At 48.8% G+C, this 19,532-nt stretch overlaps 1 protein-coding gene across 1 annotated transcript in view; it reads right to left on the bottom strand.

Annotated features, from left to right (window-relative positions):
• The window catches only part of LOC119391391 (uncharacterized), a 68,093-nt gene that overhangs the window by 37,205 nt on the left and 11,356 nt on the right, over positions 1-19,532 (bottom strand). Inside the window, exons 3-5 of the mRNA XM_049415273.1 lie at positions 14,191-14,318; positions 10,542-10,610; positions 2,331-2,519 (exon numbers count right to left, since the gene is read on the bottom strand). Of these exons, the coding sequence (XP_049271230.1) occupies positions 2,331-2,519; positions 10,542-10,610; positions 14,191-14,318 (386 nt within the window). The remainder of the gene's footprint in view (positions 1-2,330; positions 2,520-10,541; positions 10,611-14,190; positions 14,319-19,532) is intronic.

Raw genomic sequence — 19,532 nt, 5'->3', positions numbered from 1 at the left:
CCCAAGAGAGCTTAACGGGCTCTAGAAACGCCACTCTTCCAGCTTTCGCTGTGACTGTGCTGCGCTTTCAGCGCAGGCCTGGCGTTTTTTCATCTGACCACCACCAAGCTCCTTCTGATGCCACAGCGTGCAGTGAATGATACGATAGGCAGGTAGTCTACATTATTTGCAAACAGTTACGCAGAAGGAAAGCTGCCTACGAGATGCGTACGGGGGCACGTTTGACGAAGCCGCTGAACTGTTATGAGAAATACGCACGCGATGGATGCCTCCGTTGAACTTCACTAGTGCTACAGACAGATTTCTTGTCACGAACAAAGCAGCGGACTACTCGAAGCTTAGCTTTCTGGAGTCAGCCGATGCGGTAAAGCTTCTTTGTGCATTAGCTGCCGCGGCGAATTGATATCGGAATTTATGCCTCGCTAGAAAAGAGCCAAATGTCTTGAATTTTTACTCGCCGTTTAATTCGGCTAACGTACTGTGCTAGTTTTTCCACTTGCCTGTCTCTGCTTAGAATAAACGTGTTTGATAAACATCGACAATTGTTGTCGTTTTACGTGACAAACAAGGTATGATTATGAGGCACGCCGTAGTGTGGGAATCGGGAGTAATTTTGACTGCTTGGGGTTCTTTAATGTGCACATAAACATCAGTATGCGGGTGTTCTTTGTATTTCAACCCCATCGAAATGCCGCACCGTGGCCGGGAATCTATCCCGCGCCCTCGAGCATAACAGCGCGACACCATACATGCTATGCTAGCACGGTGGTTTGCTAGATCAACGTCCGCGGGCTGGGCATACATACCACGGCAGAAAAACGTTAACGCAGCTACCCCTTGCCTCTTACTTTTTTTTTACTGCAGTAGTGGGCAGTTGGTAGCGACGCAGCGCGTACTTATCAATGGAGGCTTGTGAGCCTGCACTAGCTTGACACAAATCTCATGACGCAATCAGAAAATGGTGACGACGGAGTCGCCACCACGGCACAGCAGTGTGTCTTCGAAGCCGTATGCACAGACGTAGTCTGCTTTGCAGGGCTTCTCTCCGTTTTCCAGTGCTTTCTTGAGAAAGTAGCTTTTAGACAGAGTTAATTTTTTCTAAACCATAGAGCAGTATTACTGGCGCAATGGCTGCTCGAGCTGTTCGCGCCAAAATGAAGCACGGGAACGGCTCACGCGCGTTCTCTCACCGCGGTACAGTGCGGCCGATCGTCTGAACGCGAGCGGAATGGCCTCCGAGATTAGGCGGCGGCGCGGAGGCCATGCGAGCGGCTGGGTTATGTCGCGACTCCCCGCCAGGCGCCCTTTTTCGGCGCGCCACCTATCCAGCGCTGGTCTCCCATAGAGATGCATGGAGGTCAGCGTCGTCTGGTGGCATTGGAAGAAACCAAACACGCGTCTTGTCTGCACCCTACACTCTGCTTGGAGGACGAGCTGGCGCGGCGCCGCGCGAGGCGTTTTTTAGGGGCGGAGCTCCTTAAGGCGGCACCCGTTCGTGCCTCGAAGTAGTGCGTAACCAGTCGTAACGCTGGTACCAGATCTTGACCTCCAAGGTGGTGCCGGTGGGAAATTTTTCCTGTGCGTTGTTGAACAATAAAATATTCGCAGCGTGCGCGTTAACTAAAGCCGACTTCTTCTGTCTCTCATTCCCCATTAGCAGCCATTGGCATGTTCCAGTAGGAAACGTTAGTAGAAGTAGAAGTCTAAGTGTTAGCTAAAAGCCGACTTCTTCGGTTTCTCATTCCCATTAGCAGCCATTGTTTACCTCCAAGGTAGTGCCTGGTGAGATTTCTCCTGTGCGTGATTAAACAATAAAAATTTTGTTCAAAACGCCGTTGATTGATAAAATCAACCAACGAAAGACGCCAGATGTTTTCTAAAAGCAAAACGAAAGAATGCCAGATGTTTCTAAAGCAAAACGAAAAGCTTTACGGAGCAATTATTGTTTGCGGTACTGACGAGGAGCTTAGGTTTCCCATACCACAATTATGGGAGCTGCTTTCAGCAACAGTGCTGCAAGGAAGCTTAGATAGGTAAGGCGAGTTAAAATAACTGTTGGGGCGTCGCGGGCACAGTATGATAATGAGGTAGGCCGTAGCTGAGGGCTCTGAGAATTTCGACCACCTGGAGTTATTTAAGCTTCACTAAATATAAGTGCACGAGGCTCTAGCATTCTCGCCTCCATCTAAAATGCTACCGCCGCGGCCGATATTGCACCTGCGACCTTCTCCTCAGCAGCCGAGCGTCATCACCCCCGCACAACAGCGGCGACTTGTTAGCAAAGCTTGTTATATGCACTGTTCTTGTTAACAGGAAGGGTCGAAACTTACTCTTTTCATAATAAAGGTTTCTCATGAGCAGGTTGTAGAAGTGAGCGTTGGCTGCGTACGTGCCGGCTCTCTCGGGGTCTTGTTGAAAAGTGTCCTCTGGAGAGTCCTTCAAGCGGGATTGACACACCCACGCGTGAAAGTCTACGCATGGCTTCACCCGGAAGTTGATCCAACCCAGGACGCGGTGCGCTGGAGAGAACAAATGCCATTCGCTAAGTGCGTTTGCTTTTTGTTTGTGATAGCACAAAAGTAAAGCAAGGAAAGGCGGTTCAACAACGAACAAGGTTTCGTGGCCAGCGATAATATATTTATATATTGCAAGTAAACACGCGTATCGAGTCAGCATGCCATCACGATCAACAGTGCCAGACGCGGCAGCGCGACGCGCAGCGGTCGTACCACAAAAAAAAAATGATCCCGTGCTCCTCCCTGGGCCTTTCGGTATCCCCAGCGTTGGTCATGACGTCACCAGGCGAATCTCGCCATGTCAGCAGCAGCAAGAACTATTTATCTGCCTGCAAGTACGCGTGCTCTCTGCTTTTCGTCCTCGCACGGTGAAGAGCACTCGGCCAGGAGAAGAGAGGAGTCGACGAACGGAGCGTAGCGAAGGAAAGAGCGAAGAGAGTGAAGGCCGCATTTCGATCACCAAACGCGTGGAACTCGGTTATTACGGCACCATTTCGAAAAATTCTCGCGGTTACGTGTTCGCTGCAGACTGTTCGCTGCAGGACCTTGCGCTATAGGTCCTTTCTGTTCTTTTCTTTGTACTTTTGCGCTGATTAGATATGCATGAAGTAATCCCCACCAACTAGGCCAACTCTCATCTCCGTTTACCTGGAGCTTCTAGATACCACGTCGCGATATATCACTTTCAACTCCGTCCCCGCCAACCACGCAACTACAACCGCGAGTCCGAGCCGGCAACACTCGCTGGCTGAACTACCAGCTCGCAAGGAACGAGAACGCGCCCTCGCCCGCGAGAACAAACGCCGACGCAGGCAGCGTCTGCTAGCGAGTTTCTTGAATCAGTGATGCTACTGAGGACTTCCGATTTGGAACATTTTTTGGAGGAGCGAAGTTTTCATTTTGTAGCACTTTGGAGCAGCAAAAAGTTTCATCTTGGAGCACCTTGGAGCAAGTAATTTTGCATCTGGGAGCCATCTGGAGCAGCTAATTTCACATCTTGAACTACACTGGAGAAGCAAGTTGCACTTACATTCAAGCACCTAACTAATTATTATGGGACTTACGAAGAGCTAGAAATGTTCTGATTAATTGCAAATCTCATGGAGAAAATCATCTCAGGAGCACTCCATATTTCACTCGATAACGCAAAAAGAGGAGTCATGCAGTCAAGTGTTGTAGAATACATAGGCTTATCTACCGGGGGGGGGGGGGGGGGGGCAAGGGGGGCGCTAGCCCCCCCACTGAGAAATGTTGGGGGGTCGGAGCCCCCCCCCCCTTTCGACAGTGGTTACTGTCGGCTGCAGACCGGCAAACTAACATGTCAGGCACAGTTTTACTTGAACGCAGCAATATCATAATTTTGTAATAAAATTTGTCCTACGATTCTGCTGTGACGACTGTCCTCCGTTTGTCATGACGCACTGTAGGCTACCTTGCAGTGCGGGCTGCCTATTCCACGCTTGTGCGTCTTGCGCTCGAGCATTGCAGATGAGGCTATCGCTCAGCAGGGGCTCTATAACATTGCAACAATCTGTCGCGATTTTATTTTGTCTTGCCTGGCCTGAAATTTAAGTAATCCGCGAAGCAAATATGGGCGGGAACCAGTAAACGCTTTATAGCCCTATCAAACGCTCTCCTTTTTCAGAAAATTCAATTTCCTTGAAAAGGAATAGCATAGCCACTGCTCCATATTCAAGCTGCTGTGAGTTGATGAGTGTGCAGAAGTGTACAGTATTTTAGTTGTGCCTAGCCAGGACAGCTAAAATAGATTCCCACTTTAGTCTCCGATTAGCCGGCTTCACTTGGCTTATCATATGGTAGCCTGCAGCGATTGTGGCGGCTTGTGAGCACATTGAGAAGCCCAGCTTTCAAGTTTGCCCCGTTACTTGTTCTACATCGCCAGAGAGATGATCAGCGTCCACGGTTTTCTGGACTAAGAAGGCTGCCTACTTGCAAAGGATTGTGTCGTTCCTAATATTATTTATTTCTCTCTCTACCTCTTTGTCAGCAACGATGAGTGCACACGGAGCTGTACACGCGCAAAAACAGCTCAACATGGTTATACTACAACTGAAAGTATCTATCATACACATATGAATCCATCTCGCCCGCTGCTATAAGCAGCCGCTGCCGATGTGATTGGCGGGCAGCCTTCTTCAATTACGTTCAGAAAGAGACACTGTCTGGCTATTCAAAAAAAAAAGAGTTATTGTTCAGCACAGTAATGTGCTGCTTATTGTGCACACTTCATTTTAACGCCGCGAGTTTTCGCAGACTTGTGACATCGCGTTAACAATTGGAGGCGATTTTATGGCACATTGAAAATTTTTGACGAATAGCGAAGAACCAATGACAAACAATACGCCGTGTTGAAAATAGTTCAATATTATTTTTTACGCAGTCATACGTACGGGGTAATTACGCGGTGGATCACTTACGCGTCATTTATTGCGTCATTTTACGAGCAGGTGCTGTGAGCTTGACCCAGAAAATTTCGACCGATCATTACCGCTGACATATACGGAAGGAAACAATGCGGGATAGTTTAACGTTATAATGGCCCACATTTTTTAAGGAAAATATAGCTTACACAGTTTACGTAGGCTATTTACTTGGAGGAACCGGAGGGGAGGAGTAAAGAGCCACTTCACCGCTTTCCCGTCCGCCCCCCCCCCCCCCCCCCCCCGCCCAAGCTCAGAAAAATAGGAGGGCAAGGAACGACACCTAGTACATAAATTCGTAGTCATTGATAATCTTATAACTATACACAATCAGCTCAAAGTGGTTTGCTTAAGTATTAATTGACTGAACATGGTCTTCTTCTGAAGAAAGACTTTATATTAGAGGGCTCTAACAGTAAAGAAATTGGATCTCCGCTTATCCTGAAGACTTCTGCGCAGTACCCTACTTTGTCCGCCACAATTTTTGTTTAATAAGTGAGAACTTAAGGTACTAGAGGCATAGTAGATTCTTCATACTCATCGTATCTACAACGCCAAACTATGACTGGGAAGTTTGCTGATGCAATGCTCAGATGATCAGGGTAAATTTGGGTGTAATTTTTAAACTTCAAGGTAATATTTCCAAAATGCTAATAAACACTGAGGTGTCGCGGTATAGGGCGGCCCATCCTGCACAATCTGTTCGTGCAGATTCTTCCTTGATTTAAAACAAAAGTTTTGAAAAGCAAGTCATCTAATCAGCTCTATAAATACAATATATTATATATATATATATATATATATATATATATATATATATATATATATATATATATATATATATATATATATATATATATATATATATATATATATATATACGGCGGACAGAGCGAGCGACGCCAGCCCCACCACTCGCGAACGAGTTGGTACGCCACTGGTAGAATAGCTCTTCAGCGATTATTTTCGACACTAGCAAATAAACAGTGCTAGATCAATGCAATTGTACTTTATGAAATAACACTCTAAATACATCAATGTGGTTATCAGCAGAAGTGGTAGATAAACGCCGCGACGTACAACAGTGCATCAATGCTAAAGAGTCGCATTGTCCCTAGTGCATTCCCCAAGACGACTCCAAGGCGAAAGCCAGTAATGTTTTCTTCTCGATTGTATTACTGGGTACATCGTGACGTCACTCAGCTAGCCTCAGAAAGCCAACCTCCTCCGACCTTCCCTTCGTTCTCTTGAGGCCTCTCTGTGCTTAAGCAAGAACATTCTCGCAGTGCTTCCAGAATGTCGTTTGCGCATGCTGGGTTGCCTGGAAAATGGAGATCCGCTTCAAGTCTAGCTTCCTCGAAGGTGTCCGAGAGTGCGTTCAATGGGGGACTACATGATATAAGAAACATCGTTTTCCTTTCACAGCCAAACTGTATATAGCTAGGTAATTTCATTTGTACGCCGAAAATGCAATAGTGCCCTCTAGGGAGCAGTGCGAAAAAAAAATCACGGGGTCAGTTATCCATTCGCCAACGATGACTCGAAAGCGACAGCCATCTTCTGTTTCTTTTCACGACGTATTGATTCTCCCCCGCCCCTCCCCGCCTGAAAGCTTTCTGCACCTAGAGTTGCTTTACACCGCCTCCAGCATCGGAGGCATTGCAAGCTTTCTACAGCTCACAAGAGGCAATGCAAAGCGACTATGTCATGTGATGACGTCATCATGCGACCTCACGAAATATGACGTCATGATGACGTCACAAGTTTTGGTATCTATGACTTCATGATGAACTCATGATGTGATGATATCGCTTGTGTTGACGCCGCCGCCGCCGATGGAAAATTTTCGCGTTTGATGAGGCATCTAAGGCTTCGCACTAACATTGCCTATTGAGCATTAACAGCCTCGTCGTTAACCAGCTGGCCGTACACCAAACTGGCCTCCATTATGTCACCTCTGCGCCGTGCGCTAAACAGCTCTACTGGTCATCCACGTCAGAGTGGAATGGCTCCTGAATTTTTTCCCTTTTTTGAGATAATTATATGGACACCCTGGACGTGTTTTTACCGTCGCCGTTACTTTCCGTATAAATTCCTAATTGATAACATCACCCCACGCATCGTATGTTCTACTCGCGAGCAAAAGCTAGCAAGCGCTGGCGACGAACGCAGCTCAAGCGGAGATGAAACGAGCCGGCCGTCTCCGTCGCACGGAGGGCGCATACGATAACATTATGCCGCGTGCGAGACCTGCCGTGCGAGACACTCCGCCCGTCTTAAGACCATGAAGGACACGCCAGGGGAGGGGAGGGGTGCTGCGTCGCTCGAAGGGCGCAATGGATGGCGCGGGCTATCTCGAGGCATCATGGCTCGTGAACTTGCTGTGCCCGAGACGCTTACTTCGCGTTTAAAGAACCGCCAGCCTGAAAGCCTCTTTGGTCCCTGAAGCGGCCATAATCCCTTAAACCAGCGTTTTATTGAGTTGCGCGAGATCGGATCCAAAAGAGTTAGCTGCTAGCCTTACTGCGTATAACAATACACTTTGTGGTAGTGTCGCATTCACTGCATCGCCCTTAAGGAAAACTGATTTTTTTAACCTTCAGGTAGTGACCTTGGAAAGCGAGGGGCGGACGTGTACCATGGCGCAGCCGCTTTGCATTGGGCTGTCAGCGACGGGCCCGTTACTGACAGTTGCGCATATTAAAACCGAATGGCGGCTGCTCCGACCAGAACGCATGCTTTTATTAATGAGATGATATTTTTTAAAAAAGCAAGCAAAAAATTTGAATTCGGACCCTAGCACTCACAGCTCGAAAGGGCGGGGCCTTCTTGGGGTTATTTACCGCAACAGCGATTACTAACCCGGATGTGCTGGTGGAAAGAATTACGAAAAAGCTCTCCTGGACGAAGATCCATAGATGAAGTACATTTGAGGAAAGTGTCAGCGCGTTACCACCGTTCACGTGCTCTTCCATGGGCACGAAGCAGGGAATATTCAATATTGTTCCGTATATCTATTGCTAACCTTCCCCGATTTCATTCCGCGATGTCCACAAACAGAACTGACAGACATTTTAGCGACATGCGTGTAGTTATTAGTGAACATTGCTTTAATTACGTGCTGTGCCGAGCTTGAAACGAGCGATCAGCAGCGTTTCTGGAACAGACGGCGTCCGCCGATGAATTGCCGCCTCACTATCTCGCTTCTGATTGGCCTGGACGTCACGATCCACTGCGGAGAGTGTGTTTTGCCGTCGAGTCGACTTGTACATACAACAGAAGCTGCGTCGGCCCCGTGCATGGCATCGTGACTTACTCGGGACGCAGGCGCGAGCGCTGTTTATTCAACGGAATAAGTATCGGTCCGTGGTTGTGACTCCAGCGGCCCAAAGACTCAGGTGCACACTTTTTGACACTCCAGCGGTGCGACTGCAGGGGATAGACGTCCGCAAACCCGAGACTCTGGCGCAGTTCGGCGCAATTTCCGTCGATATTATCAGGATGGCGCAGTACATCCAATTTCGCGGACTTTGGCGCGGTTGGCGCAGCAGTGGAATCACTGTTGTCTCAAAAAACAGACTCGCGCTGCACAACCGTTCAGCCCCCCCCCCCCCCCCCCCCCCCCCCCCCGTGTATATAGGCATGGGATCTTGACCTGCAATGTATAGTGCTGGCGAGAGATTTCTCCTGTGCGTAGTTAAACAATAAAGATTCGCAGCGTACCCCTTCCCTAAACGCGGACTGCGGGTCCCTGTGTCTAATCATTCTTCTGTCTCTCATTGACCATTAGCAGTGATTTTGCTGTGGCAAACACCGGCGCGCACTGCATGCTTCGCCCCTCCACAGGTTTCACGTTAGTGGAGCTGAAACACCCTTCCGTATACATGCTTCGCCCCTCCCCAATTTTTTCGTTCTTGCTATAAGCGTGTTTTTTAAAGGGGCCACCGAGCACTCCATTTCGGGCTCTCTAATAAACAGTTATTCGGAAGCCTCTCTGCTGCCGTGGCCCGAGATGTAACAATTAAGACAAACGCGGCTAAAAAAAAAAAATGGTCGTAATAGAGAGAATAAGCCAGGTGCGTGATGAAAGAGAAAGAAATGGGAAGGCACAGGAAACGGCAAAGAGACGCTTAAGTGCCATTAAATAGCAGTGCAAGTTTTTGCAGAATTTGGATCTCGCAATGAGTTTCGATGGCATATAAGTAATATTCCATCAATGTTGGCGACGCTTGAAGTCGCCACCGCCCAAGGGCCTCGGTCAGTGAGCGGTGTGCCTCAGGCAGGCGCCTCTTTCGCGCATTACCCCTAACGCCACTTGACAAAATTCAGAGTACGACATCTGTTCTTCGCGAGACAAAATAAAAGAAAGAAAAAAGTTAATTATGCGTCCTCGTGTGTCGCGTAGTCGCGAAAGTTTTCGGGCGAGTCGCATAGTTTTATAATCGAGATAAAAGAGAAAAACGTCGGTGAACAGAAGCAGGTGTTTAAATTTCCTTTTCGTCCACACCTTGTGGCCCTCGTACGTACCTCCAATATGCAAGACGTCGGTGAGAAGAAATATGGACCCCAGGTCAAAAAGTATATATTATATTAACCAAACAGTTGCTGTTAAGTTCTCTGTCCCTCGTTACTACACTGAAGTACCAAGGTAGCTTCAAAAAGACTTCTCTTCAAAAAGTCCCCGTTTGTTTTCGCGCAAGTACTACAATGACTTCTCTTCCATTGGAGAACCACATCGACACTTCCGCACGCTTTCGAGAAACCATGAGTGCATCAGGAAAAAAAGCTTTAAGGGCAGTGCCATGAACTACACGCATGTTAACCTATTGGCAACGTCAGTAATAAAACAATCTCGCCAACATACCGTGTCACTAAGTTTTAACAATACGTAAAAAAAAAGAAAGAGGTAATAACAGCCGACAAATATGATAAACACCGATTTAAACACCTGCGCATGCGCGAGACATGCCACGTCGTCCTTCGTGAACGAAAACATTCACACATAAAATGCGCCAGTAACACAGTCGCCGGCGTTTTCGGCTACGGGCGTTCATCCCCGATACATGAATACGACGCGCGCAACCTTTTGTTACCGTTTAATATAACAGACATTTGGCCGAGTTAGTTGGGATTCATCATGAAGACAGCGCAGCAACATCAGGACGAACGGGAACGGGAAAGCGCCCGTCCCGTTGTATCCTTCTTCGTCCTCGTGTTGCTACGCTGTTGTCACGGTGGATCCTGTTACCGCGCATGCTTCGATCCGATTAAGCATCAAACAGCCGAGCAGCAAGCGAAGTCGATGTTTGCTACCTCTCCGATCTGTTCGAGTATGCAACGAGGTCTCTTTGCGACGGTAGCTTGACGCACATTACGGTATAAGAATGCGGTAGTCATCATTTTGCAGAGGTTAGTCAGCGAACGAAAGGAACCATCGACAAACTAGAGTGTGATACGATAACCAGTACGAAGGACTGGTCTATCATTCGGTACGGCAAGCGCGATCGATACGTTGGGCCAACTGTGGTGCGCGCGAAAGCCTTCATACGATGTTCCGCGACAGAAACACGTTGGCAGCACTTACCGAACTCTGGGCACGTGCCATTGTCGCAGAAGACGACGTTCGGTCGCCTCTGAACCTTTCTGAGGTTGTCTGCAAAAAGAGCGATATCACCAATCAATGCTTCACGGCAAGTGAAATAGACGAACTGGGCGCTTCAGAGTACGTTGGCGTCCCTAGCGCCGAGTATAATGTTCCCCCAAATGCACAGTGTAAGGGCAATATGCCTCCGTATTTTAGTTATTCTAGAACGCACACGCTTGACAGCAAGCAAATACTGAATTATACGCGTACACAAACACACGCGCACTACAGGCGTAGACGGCGCGTGGAGTTCGTCCGTTTCGATTTATATAGCTTCGTGCTTTTTCTATGGCATGGCATTCGGGCCGCGGCGGCCCGACTGCCGTGGTCGCCGCGGCCGGGATTCGACCCCGCGACCTTCGGGTCAAACCGTGCAATCCGTACTGCTCCCTTTGTGTAGCGTTCCCGTCATTTGCGAAGGGTGAGGCTCCGAACTGACACTGCGTCTGTCTTGCTGTCCAAATGTCAAATGATTTCCTCAAGACCTTTTACGTGTTATACGAGGCGACACCATGGAACAGGATCCAACAGAATTGCTGCAACCGATGAGGCACGCGTGACTACTGATGAACAAAGGTCTGAATTTCTTTTTGGTTCTACCTTATTTTCTGAGTGCATGAGCTCTTGCAAACAAGACCAAGCTCTCACGGTCATACTGTTTAAACTCAGCATGTATAAGCAACTGGAACCGTTTAACTCCCGTGCTAAGGTCGGGTTGACAGAAGTACTGTCGATTAAGTACCTACAAAAGCTGAGCGACAGGGACATAGCTGATATTGCATCTTGCTTGGCGCAGCTACGGCAGCATAGATCTGTGCACGCTGCCTATGCATAATCCAGAAGCCATTTTGAACGGCAGAGCGTGAAAAGGTAAGTAGCAGAAGAAGGAAGAATGATGAACACAGCGAAAACTGTGAGGATTATACTCAATCATCATCAAAAACAGGAAAAATTCAAGAAACGAGGAAGGCCACCCAGCTATGCTCTTCCTTCAAGGAGTCATGAGCCACTTTTCCAAGTAATGATCTAATGACATCAGTATCGGAGTTTACTGCCTCCCGAATCGATTACCGCAAATTTTTTGCGGGTCCATAAAGAACGAGTGGAGTTGCGGGGGTTTGGCACACGCTCTCAGCGCTTTCTCGCTACTCTCGTCCCGACGAGCGCACTGGAAGCTGCATATGGAGGGATGGCACGCGGGAAAGAAGCTACGTCAGCGCGCGTCAGGACTTTCAGCGCGTGATGAAATGCGATTCCTCTCTCCCGCTGCGATTAGTGCGCGCGTGTTTCTCTACCATGTCAAGTTAGCAGACTGAGGAGTACGGCGCAGGCAAGTGGTGGCACCCCGTGGCAAGAAGAGTGTCTGATCCGAACGCAACTCTCGATTTATGTCAGCTATCGGCCAATAGCATGTTGTCTGTCGTGTGACGTCAAACAGCAGCCGCCCCGCCTGCCGAAGAGAGTGAGGACGGACCTCTGTATGAAAAGAGGGCGCCTGAGAAAATGGCAACTATACGCGCTCCGCGTCTAAACTCTCTATGCCACGCACGACTGCAAGATTTGGCTGAGCTGTTCACAGCAGTGTCTGCTTTCCGAAGGATGTGTTTTATGACCAAGACCCAGGGGAGGTTTACGACCCCTTTCAGGTTTGGCGCCACTGGTGCGAAGTTCCCATAATTTTATATTGTGCGGTCCCAATTGGAGGTTATATAGCTCTCGGGAACTAAGAATTGATAGCGTCATTATCTAACTGACTGCTACGTGGAAAACTATAAAACGCAAAGAAAAAAATTGTTGTAGCCTTTTATTAAATATGCGGATTTTCTATCGTTATTTTTTACCCGGCCTCATTCCTTAGGCTGAGCCTGCCTTGAAATCATCAATACCACTTGTGATGCATATTACAGGGCTATGCTAGATAATAATTTCTGGGGTGTTCCGTGCCAAAACCACGGTATGGTTATGAGCACGCCGTGGTGGAGGGCTTCGGATAATTTTACAACCTGGTGTCTTTTCACGTGCACCAAGATCGCACAGAACACGGGCCTCTAGCAATTCGCCTTCATCTAGACGCGAAGAAGGCGAATTCCTCCCCCGCCCCCGCTCCTCTTGTGCGCACGCCTATGCTTACCAGTTTATTCAGGGCATCTTCAGTACAAGGATTGTGCAGCGCGAAAAAAAACTGGACACGAAGAACCACACAAACGAAATACATGCAGACGTGTCCTCTTTGACTGTTTGTGCGTTTGTTCGAGTGTTGTTTTTATCTCGTTGCACGATCCCGATCATTGTACTGAAGACATCAAATAATCCGTGAACGAATTATTCTGCTGCAAATATTCCACGCAAACAAGTCAACAGCGTTTTCAGTAGCTAAAATATTGTGCAAACACCGCAAAGGAACAGAATACTGCAACTGTCTAAAGGTATGCTTTGCCTTTCTGAAACTACATATTTCGCATAAGTTGCAGCGCACATACTCAGAGGTGGTTAGATCCTTCAGACAGAAATCGAAAATGCTGCGATCACGTGGTCAACAACGCTGAATGCAAATATCGCTAAACGTCACCAACAAATTCACGTTGAAGCTGCCCCTTCGCACGACGTTTCAGTATTGTATCTATGGCGTTTAAAAACAAATGCGCACGAGAATCCTTTTTTATATAATTTAGACATGATAATTCACTAAAGAGGGAAGTGAAAAAGCCTAAGCCGGAACGACGAGTAGTTCGAAGCTTTATTACAGAAGATATGACCAGGAAAACATAAATAAATTGTGTTCCATAAATTTAACACACATCTCCGTCCAGGTGACATGGCTGCGTTGTATATCGCGAAGTGTATTTGGTCGAATTTGAAGTTTTCGTTTGGAGATGGCATGTGAGCAACTCATCGTGCATCGACGCCAATGTGCTTGCGACCTTTTGCGGTACATAAACGTGAGCATTATAGGAGTTTGCCCGCTCGATAGGATCAGACACAACTGTAGATTTACATGTACACGGTATCAAACTTGCACTTGACTGAACATTAGTTCCACTGTTGGTTGGACCTCGGTCACTTGTTCAGGGACAGCAAGGAAAGAACGAAAATTTGTTGTGGTAGGGTAACGCAGGCTGATTAAAGCGTCCTGTCTTGTCGCCTCTATATTCTTTGCCCGGTCCTTGCGGTGACTTTGAAATTCAGTATGTACCAACAATCCCGCATTATTACACTTTTTCAGCGAAATGTTTAGTTTAAAGTAAGAACACTGCTGTAGCTATAAATGTCGTTGGAGGTACATTTCCGCAATGTTTGCTCAGTATTTTCTCCTATGAACATATATTCAAAAACGCTGGCTCTATAGCATCTACATTTCCGTCTCTTGTAATACGGCTACCTTGTTTGCAATCAGTGTATTCCCTAATTAAGACGGAGAACAAACAGCGCTGGACACAGGACGGTGAAAGAATGACAGACTTCCATCGTGCCATGTCCAGTGCCGTTTGTTCCAGTCTTAATCATGTACCAACCAGCCCAGTTAAAGCGCACTCCTGCTGTATTTCCCACAATTGTCTATGTATCAGAAGGATAGGAGCCGACTACTCACTAGCAGGTTGAAGCTCGAGTACCACGAACAGCAGCAGGCCCATGATGCACACAACTACAACCATGATTGTGCTGACCAGGCACGCCTCGAGCTTCCGGCGGTTCGGGTTTTCGACCACCAGATCGTCCCTGCAGCGAAGAGAGCGGATCAGACACAGACAGACAGCCTATACTCTGTGCGCCTTCATCGCTATTCGCTGAAATGTATGCACACTCGCCTAGTTGCAAAAGCAAGCTGGAATGTGGCTTTTAATCACGAAGTCTTCATCTCGAACTGGCCGTCGCGAGAAATCGACTTCATGAGAAAGCAGCTTCTTTTTTGGCGATTAGAGTACTCCGCTAAGCAGAGCTTCTCGCCGCATATTCATTTATTTTTATTAATATATTGAAGTACCTGTAGCGCCACGAGAGCATTACCGCAGGAGCGTGGGGGGTCAACTCCTGAAGACATATTCACAAAACAAAATATATGTGCACAGACATACAAAGATGAAAATATGAGGTAATTCAGGGCATCTCCAGTTTACAGAGCGCTCGATCGAGCATGGAACAGTGCCACCAGATGCACACAAAAAATGAACTTCAGTTTAGGCACAATCACATAAAAAAATTAAAAAAACGACAAAAAAGAAGGGAAAAAGAAAGAAAAATGGAGAGATAGTTTACAGCTTACAGAAGTCTAGAATGTAAAAATGATTGGAACTGGGATAATGCTTTGCAATGAAATATACCCTTAGCAAGTCTGCTCCAGTGCATGGATATGTGCGGAAAAAATAAATTTCGAAACACATTCGTACGGCAACGCGTTTCAAGTACCATACACGGATGATCACAATGGATAGGAATGAAGTGAGAGCGGAAAATGTGCGAGTTCTTATTAATTCTTGTGAGATGAGAGTAAACTCGGAAGAAAAGTTCTAATTTCGTTGTTCAGCGGCGTTGAACTAGTAAGTGTGAAAATTTGCCTACTTTTGTTCGGTAGCCGTTGAACTCGCAGGGCCTATGTCTTCATCAAAAAAGCACTTAAACTGGTATCCTTCATGCGTTAAGAGCTTAATGCACTAAGCATTACTTTTGTTATTTCTCTTTGCAATTGGCCACTTGCCCATATGTTAATGCGTCTAGCATCAGCGCTGGTTGAAGCTTGTTGAAAGCGAATGAAATACAATACTCTTGCGAAGGTGGGCGCTGACGACCGCTGAGGCCACTGATTTATATTGATGATCTCTTGATAATTCATGAACGTAAACGATATCGCGATGGCGTGAACTTCACATGTTGATACAACAGAACCGCGGGTGAGATTTATATACACTACTAAACCTTAGCCTGTTTGCTCGTATTAACAGACGAAGTTTACGCCATTGAAATACCGTCTATATTGAATTATCGAGAAATGTTAAATATTGCCGCATGGTTGTGTGAGCACCCACGGGTAGAAGAGGACAAAGAAGTTCGGACTGAGCCGCTTCTTGGCCTAACCAGCCCAACGCGCAGAACAACGCAAGGTTCTCGTCATAAGTGTGACAAGATTGGTGGAGGAGCTGGGTACGACGACTCACGACTCACCCCATGCATAAGACCCCGCCCGGTAGCCGAAACACAAGCCCTGTGCCCGTGAACACTCCAGTTCACAGAGCAAGCCGCCGCCAACGAGGCTTACCACCGGAGGCACCGGAACAGCCTACTGACGCAGTGACTATGACTTCACCTCAAGCGGCCATGGAAGTTCCTACGTCTTCTACGCCGATCTACTGCACCGTTCAGAATCCGCTGATGCCTAGTCCCTTTCACGGAGAGCTGTTTGAAGATGTAGATGACTGGCTGAGTGAGTTTGAACGTGTCGCAGCGATCAATTACTGGGATGACGCCGCAAAGCTCCGCAACGTCTATTCCTGCTTAAAGGACGGCGCCCGAACATGGTTCTTGAACAGAGATGATGTCTTGACATCCTGGCGCGAGTTCCAGCATCGCCTCTTGGAGACCTACAGGAGCCCCGACCGCCGCGAACGTGCTGAACGTGCACTGCACGCACGCATTCAGATGCCGAACGAGACCGTCACGATGTACGTGGAGGACATGACACGGCTTTTCAAGCGAGCGGATCCTGCAATGCCAGAAGAAAAAAAGCTGCGCTATCTTATGCGAGGTGTGAAGGAGCAGCTTTTTGCTGGTCTGGTGCGGAGTCCTCCAAAGAGTGTAGCCGAGTTTCTGACTGAAGCCGCAACGATGGAGAAAGTACTTCATCAGCGGTCTGCCCTATTCGACCGGCAAGTGAATACCGCATCGTCTCCCGAATTTCGCGCCACCCTTGGGAGCAACAGCACTGAATGGATTCGCGAAATCGTTCGCTCTGTCGTCCGCGAAGAAATGCAGAAGCTGTACGGGCCGAGACAACCCGAGGTAGGCTCCATCGCCAGTGTTATCCGGAACGAGGTCCAGCAGCTGCTGCACAACCGTCACTATCAACCGATGCCTACCAATGTGGAACCGGCTCCTGTGTCCACTGATATTCGGAGCCGTACGTATGCCGAAGCCTTGCGCATGCCGGCCTCTTCCTTGCCGGTCGCTAGCCCCGCAGTCCCGATCCAGATGATGCCGCCAGTTGCAATTCAATCAGCACACGCTGGTTTGGACATCGACGGTCGCCGTGCACCTACGCGGAAGTCTGATCTCTGGCGTACGTCGGACAGAAGACCTCTCTGCTACCATTGCGGTGAGGCCGGTCACATCTACCGCGAATGCCCGTACCGACAGCTGGGACTGCGCGGTTTCGCCATTAATTCGCCTCGTCCCCAAGTTGGTCAGAGGCCAAGGGAAATTGAAGAATACCTCGCCCAGCAACGTGTACCCTTCGCACGACGTCAATCGCGGTCACCATCTCCACGGCGACCCGCAGCCATTGGGCCACGTTTCGGGGCGACGGCACGGGGACGTTCTCCAAGCCCTCGTCGGGAAAACTGAAGGCAGCGACCTTCGGGGGCGAGGTCGCTGGGACTCAAAGTGCGGAAGACCTCCCATCGACGCTTGCGCGAAACGCCGAGGACATTAAATCCCCGTTTGAGTGCAGTGCCAGAGAAACGCCGGAATCTACATCTGAACACAGTGACCGAGTCTCGCTCGACATTCCTGTGCTCATAGACGGTCTTCAGGTCAGCGCATTGGTGGATACGGGTGCAGACTATTCAATTATTAGCGGAAAACTGGCCACTAGTCTTAAGAAAGTGATGACGCCATGGAATGGAACACGTATTCGCACAGCTGGAGGACATGTTGTTACACCATTGGGTCGCTGTACCGCAAGAGTGAAAATACGTGCGTCAATATTTGTGGTGACCTGCCTCGTCCTCCGCGACTGTTCTCGTCAGCTCATCCTCGGCATGGACTTCCTTCGCGAGAACGGCGCGATTATAAACCTCCGCGAACGAATGGTGACCTTCTCGACGCAACGCGCAACAGATCGAGACGCCGATAGCTGTCGTAGACCTGCGCTGCGTGTTGCTGACGAAAGCGTGACGCTACCACCACGAGCGACTGCTTTCATAGAGGTCACTTGTGAAGATCTCCGAGACGGTGACGCGGTCGCCGAGAGCAACCTATCACTCTTGCTGCTTCAAGGTGTGTGCGCAGCCCGAAGTCTTGTGCGTGTTCGTGACGGACGGTCACAGATACTTGTGACGAATTTCAACTTCGAGCACCGGCATCTTTTCCGCGGCACCACTGTGGCCTATGGAGACCCTGTAGCTGACGTCACGGAGTGCTTCGCGTCCGAGGAAATGAGTGATGGTGACAGGTTTCTGGACCACATCGACGTCAATTCGAAGCTTTCGGACGAGAGGAAGGCCGCACTTCACAACCTTTTGAAGGAATTTCAATCTTGCTTCGCCTCTTCGTCTCGAGTCGGTCAAACGCCCCTCACGAAGCACCGAATTATTACCGACGATGACGTTCGCCCAATCAGACAGCAACCTTACCGTGTTTCTGCTAAAGAACGCGAAGCTATTCAGACACAGGTAAAGGAGATGCTCGATGATGGTGTTATTCAACCGTCCAGCAGCCCGTGGTCCTCGCCAGTCGTTTTAGTGAAGAAGAAAGACGGAACGCTACGATTCTGCATTGATTACAGGAAGCTCAATAGCGTCACCAAGAAAGACGTTTACCCGCTTCCACGGGTCGACGACTCTCTCGACAGGTTGCGACACGCCAAGTATTTTTCATCGATCGATTTAAAGAGCGGCTATTGGCAGATAGAGGTTGATGAGCGAGACCGAGAAAAGACAGCGTTTGTAACTCCAGATGGGCTTTATGAATTCCGAGTTCTTCCTTTCGGCCTCTGTTCTGCTCCAGCCACTTTCCAGCGAATGATGGATACCGTTCTCGCTGGCTTGAAGTGGCAAAGCTGCCTTGTATACCTCGACGATGTGGTCATCTTCTCTGAGAGCTTCGAAGAACATCTCAAGCGCCTAAGAATGGTTCTGGAAGCCATCCGTTCTGCTGAACTCACGCTAAAACCCCAGAAGTGCCATTTCGGGTATGAAGAGCTGAAATTCCTGGGACATGTCGTGAGTGCGGATGGAGTTCGGCCCGATCCAGAGAAAACTGCAGCCGTCGCCGCCTTCCCTGTTCCGTCAGACAAGAGAGCAGTGCGACGTTTCCTCGGCTTGTGTGCTTATTATCGTCGGTTCATTGCCAACTTCTCGAAGATAGCCGAACCGCTCACGCGACTGACCCGAGATGATGTACCCTTTGCCTGGACTACAGAACAAGAGGCAGCTTTCGCAGAGTTACGGCAGCGAATGCAAACAGCACCTGTTCTAGCCCATTTTGACGAGGACGCTGCTACTGAAGTACACACAGATGCCAGCAACGTTGGACTTGGCGCTGTCCTTGTACAACGACACGGCGGCGCTGAGTATGTCATCGCTTACGCCAGTCGTACACTCTCCCGAGCCGAGGCCAACTACTCTACTTCAGAAAAGGAATGCCTTGCAGTCGTGTGGGCGACGGCAAAGTTCCGTCCTTACCTCTACGGCCGTCCCTTCAAAGTGGTGACTGATCACCACTCGCTGTGCTGGCTGGCCAATCTCAGAGATCCGTCTGGCCGTCTCGCTCGATGGAGCTTGCGCTTGCAGGAGTTCGACATCACGATTGTGTACAGGTCTGGGCGCAAACACGAAGATGCCGACGCGCTTTCTCGAGCACCTGTGGGGCATCCCGATATGGACTTAGAGGAGGCCGATGCTTTTCTCGGAGCAGTCAGCGATTCTGACTTCATGTCAAGACAGCGAGCAGATCAAGAATTGCGCCCTGTTATCGATTCCTTAGAAGGCCGAAACTCCCACG

The sequence above is a fragment of the Rhipicephalus sanguineus genome, chromosome 4, assembly GCF_013339695.2.
Source record: "Rhipicephalus sanguineus isolate Rsan-2018 chromosome 4, BIME_Rsan_1.4, whole genome shotgun sequence".
Taxonomy (NCBI): domain Eukaryota; kingdom Metazoa; phylum Arthropoda; class Arachnida; order Ixodida; family Ixodidae; genus Rhipicephalus; species Rhipicephalus sanguineus.
Note: the sequence above shows the minus strand (reverse complement) of the source record. Positions and strands in the feature narration are given on the sequence as shown.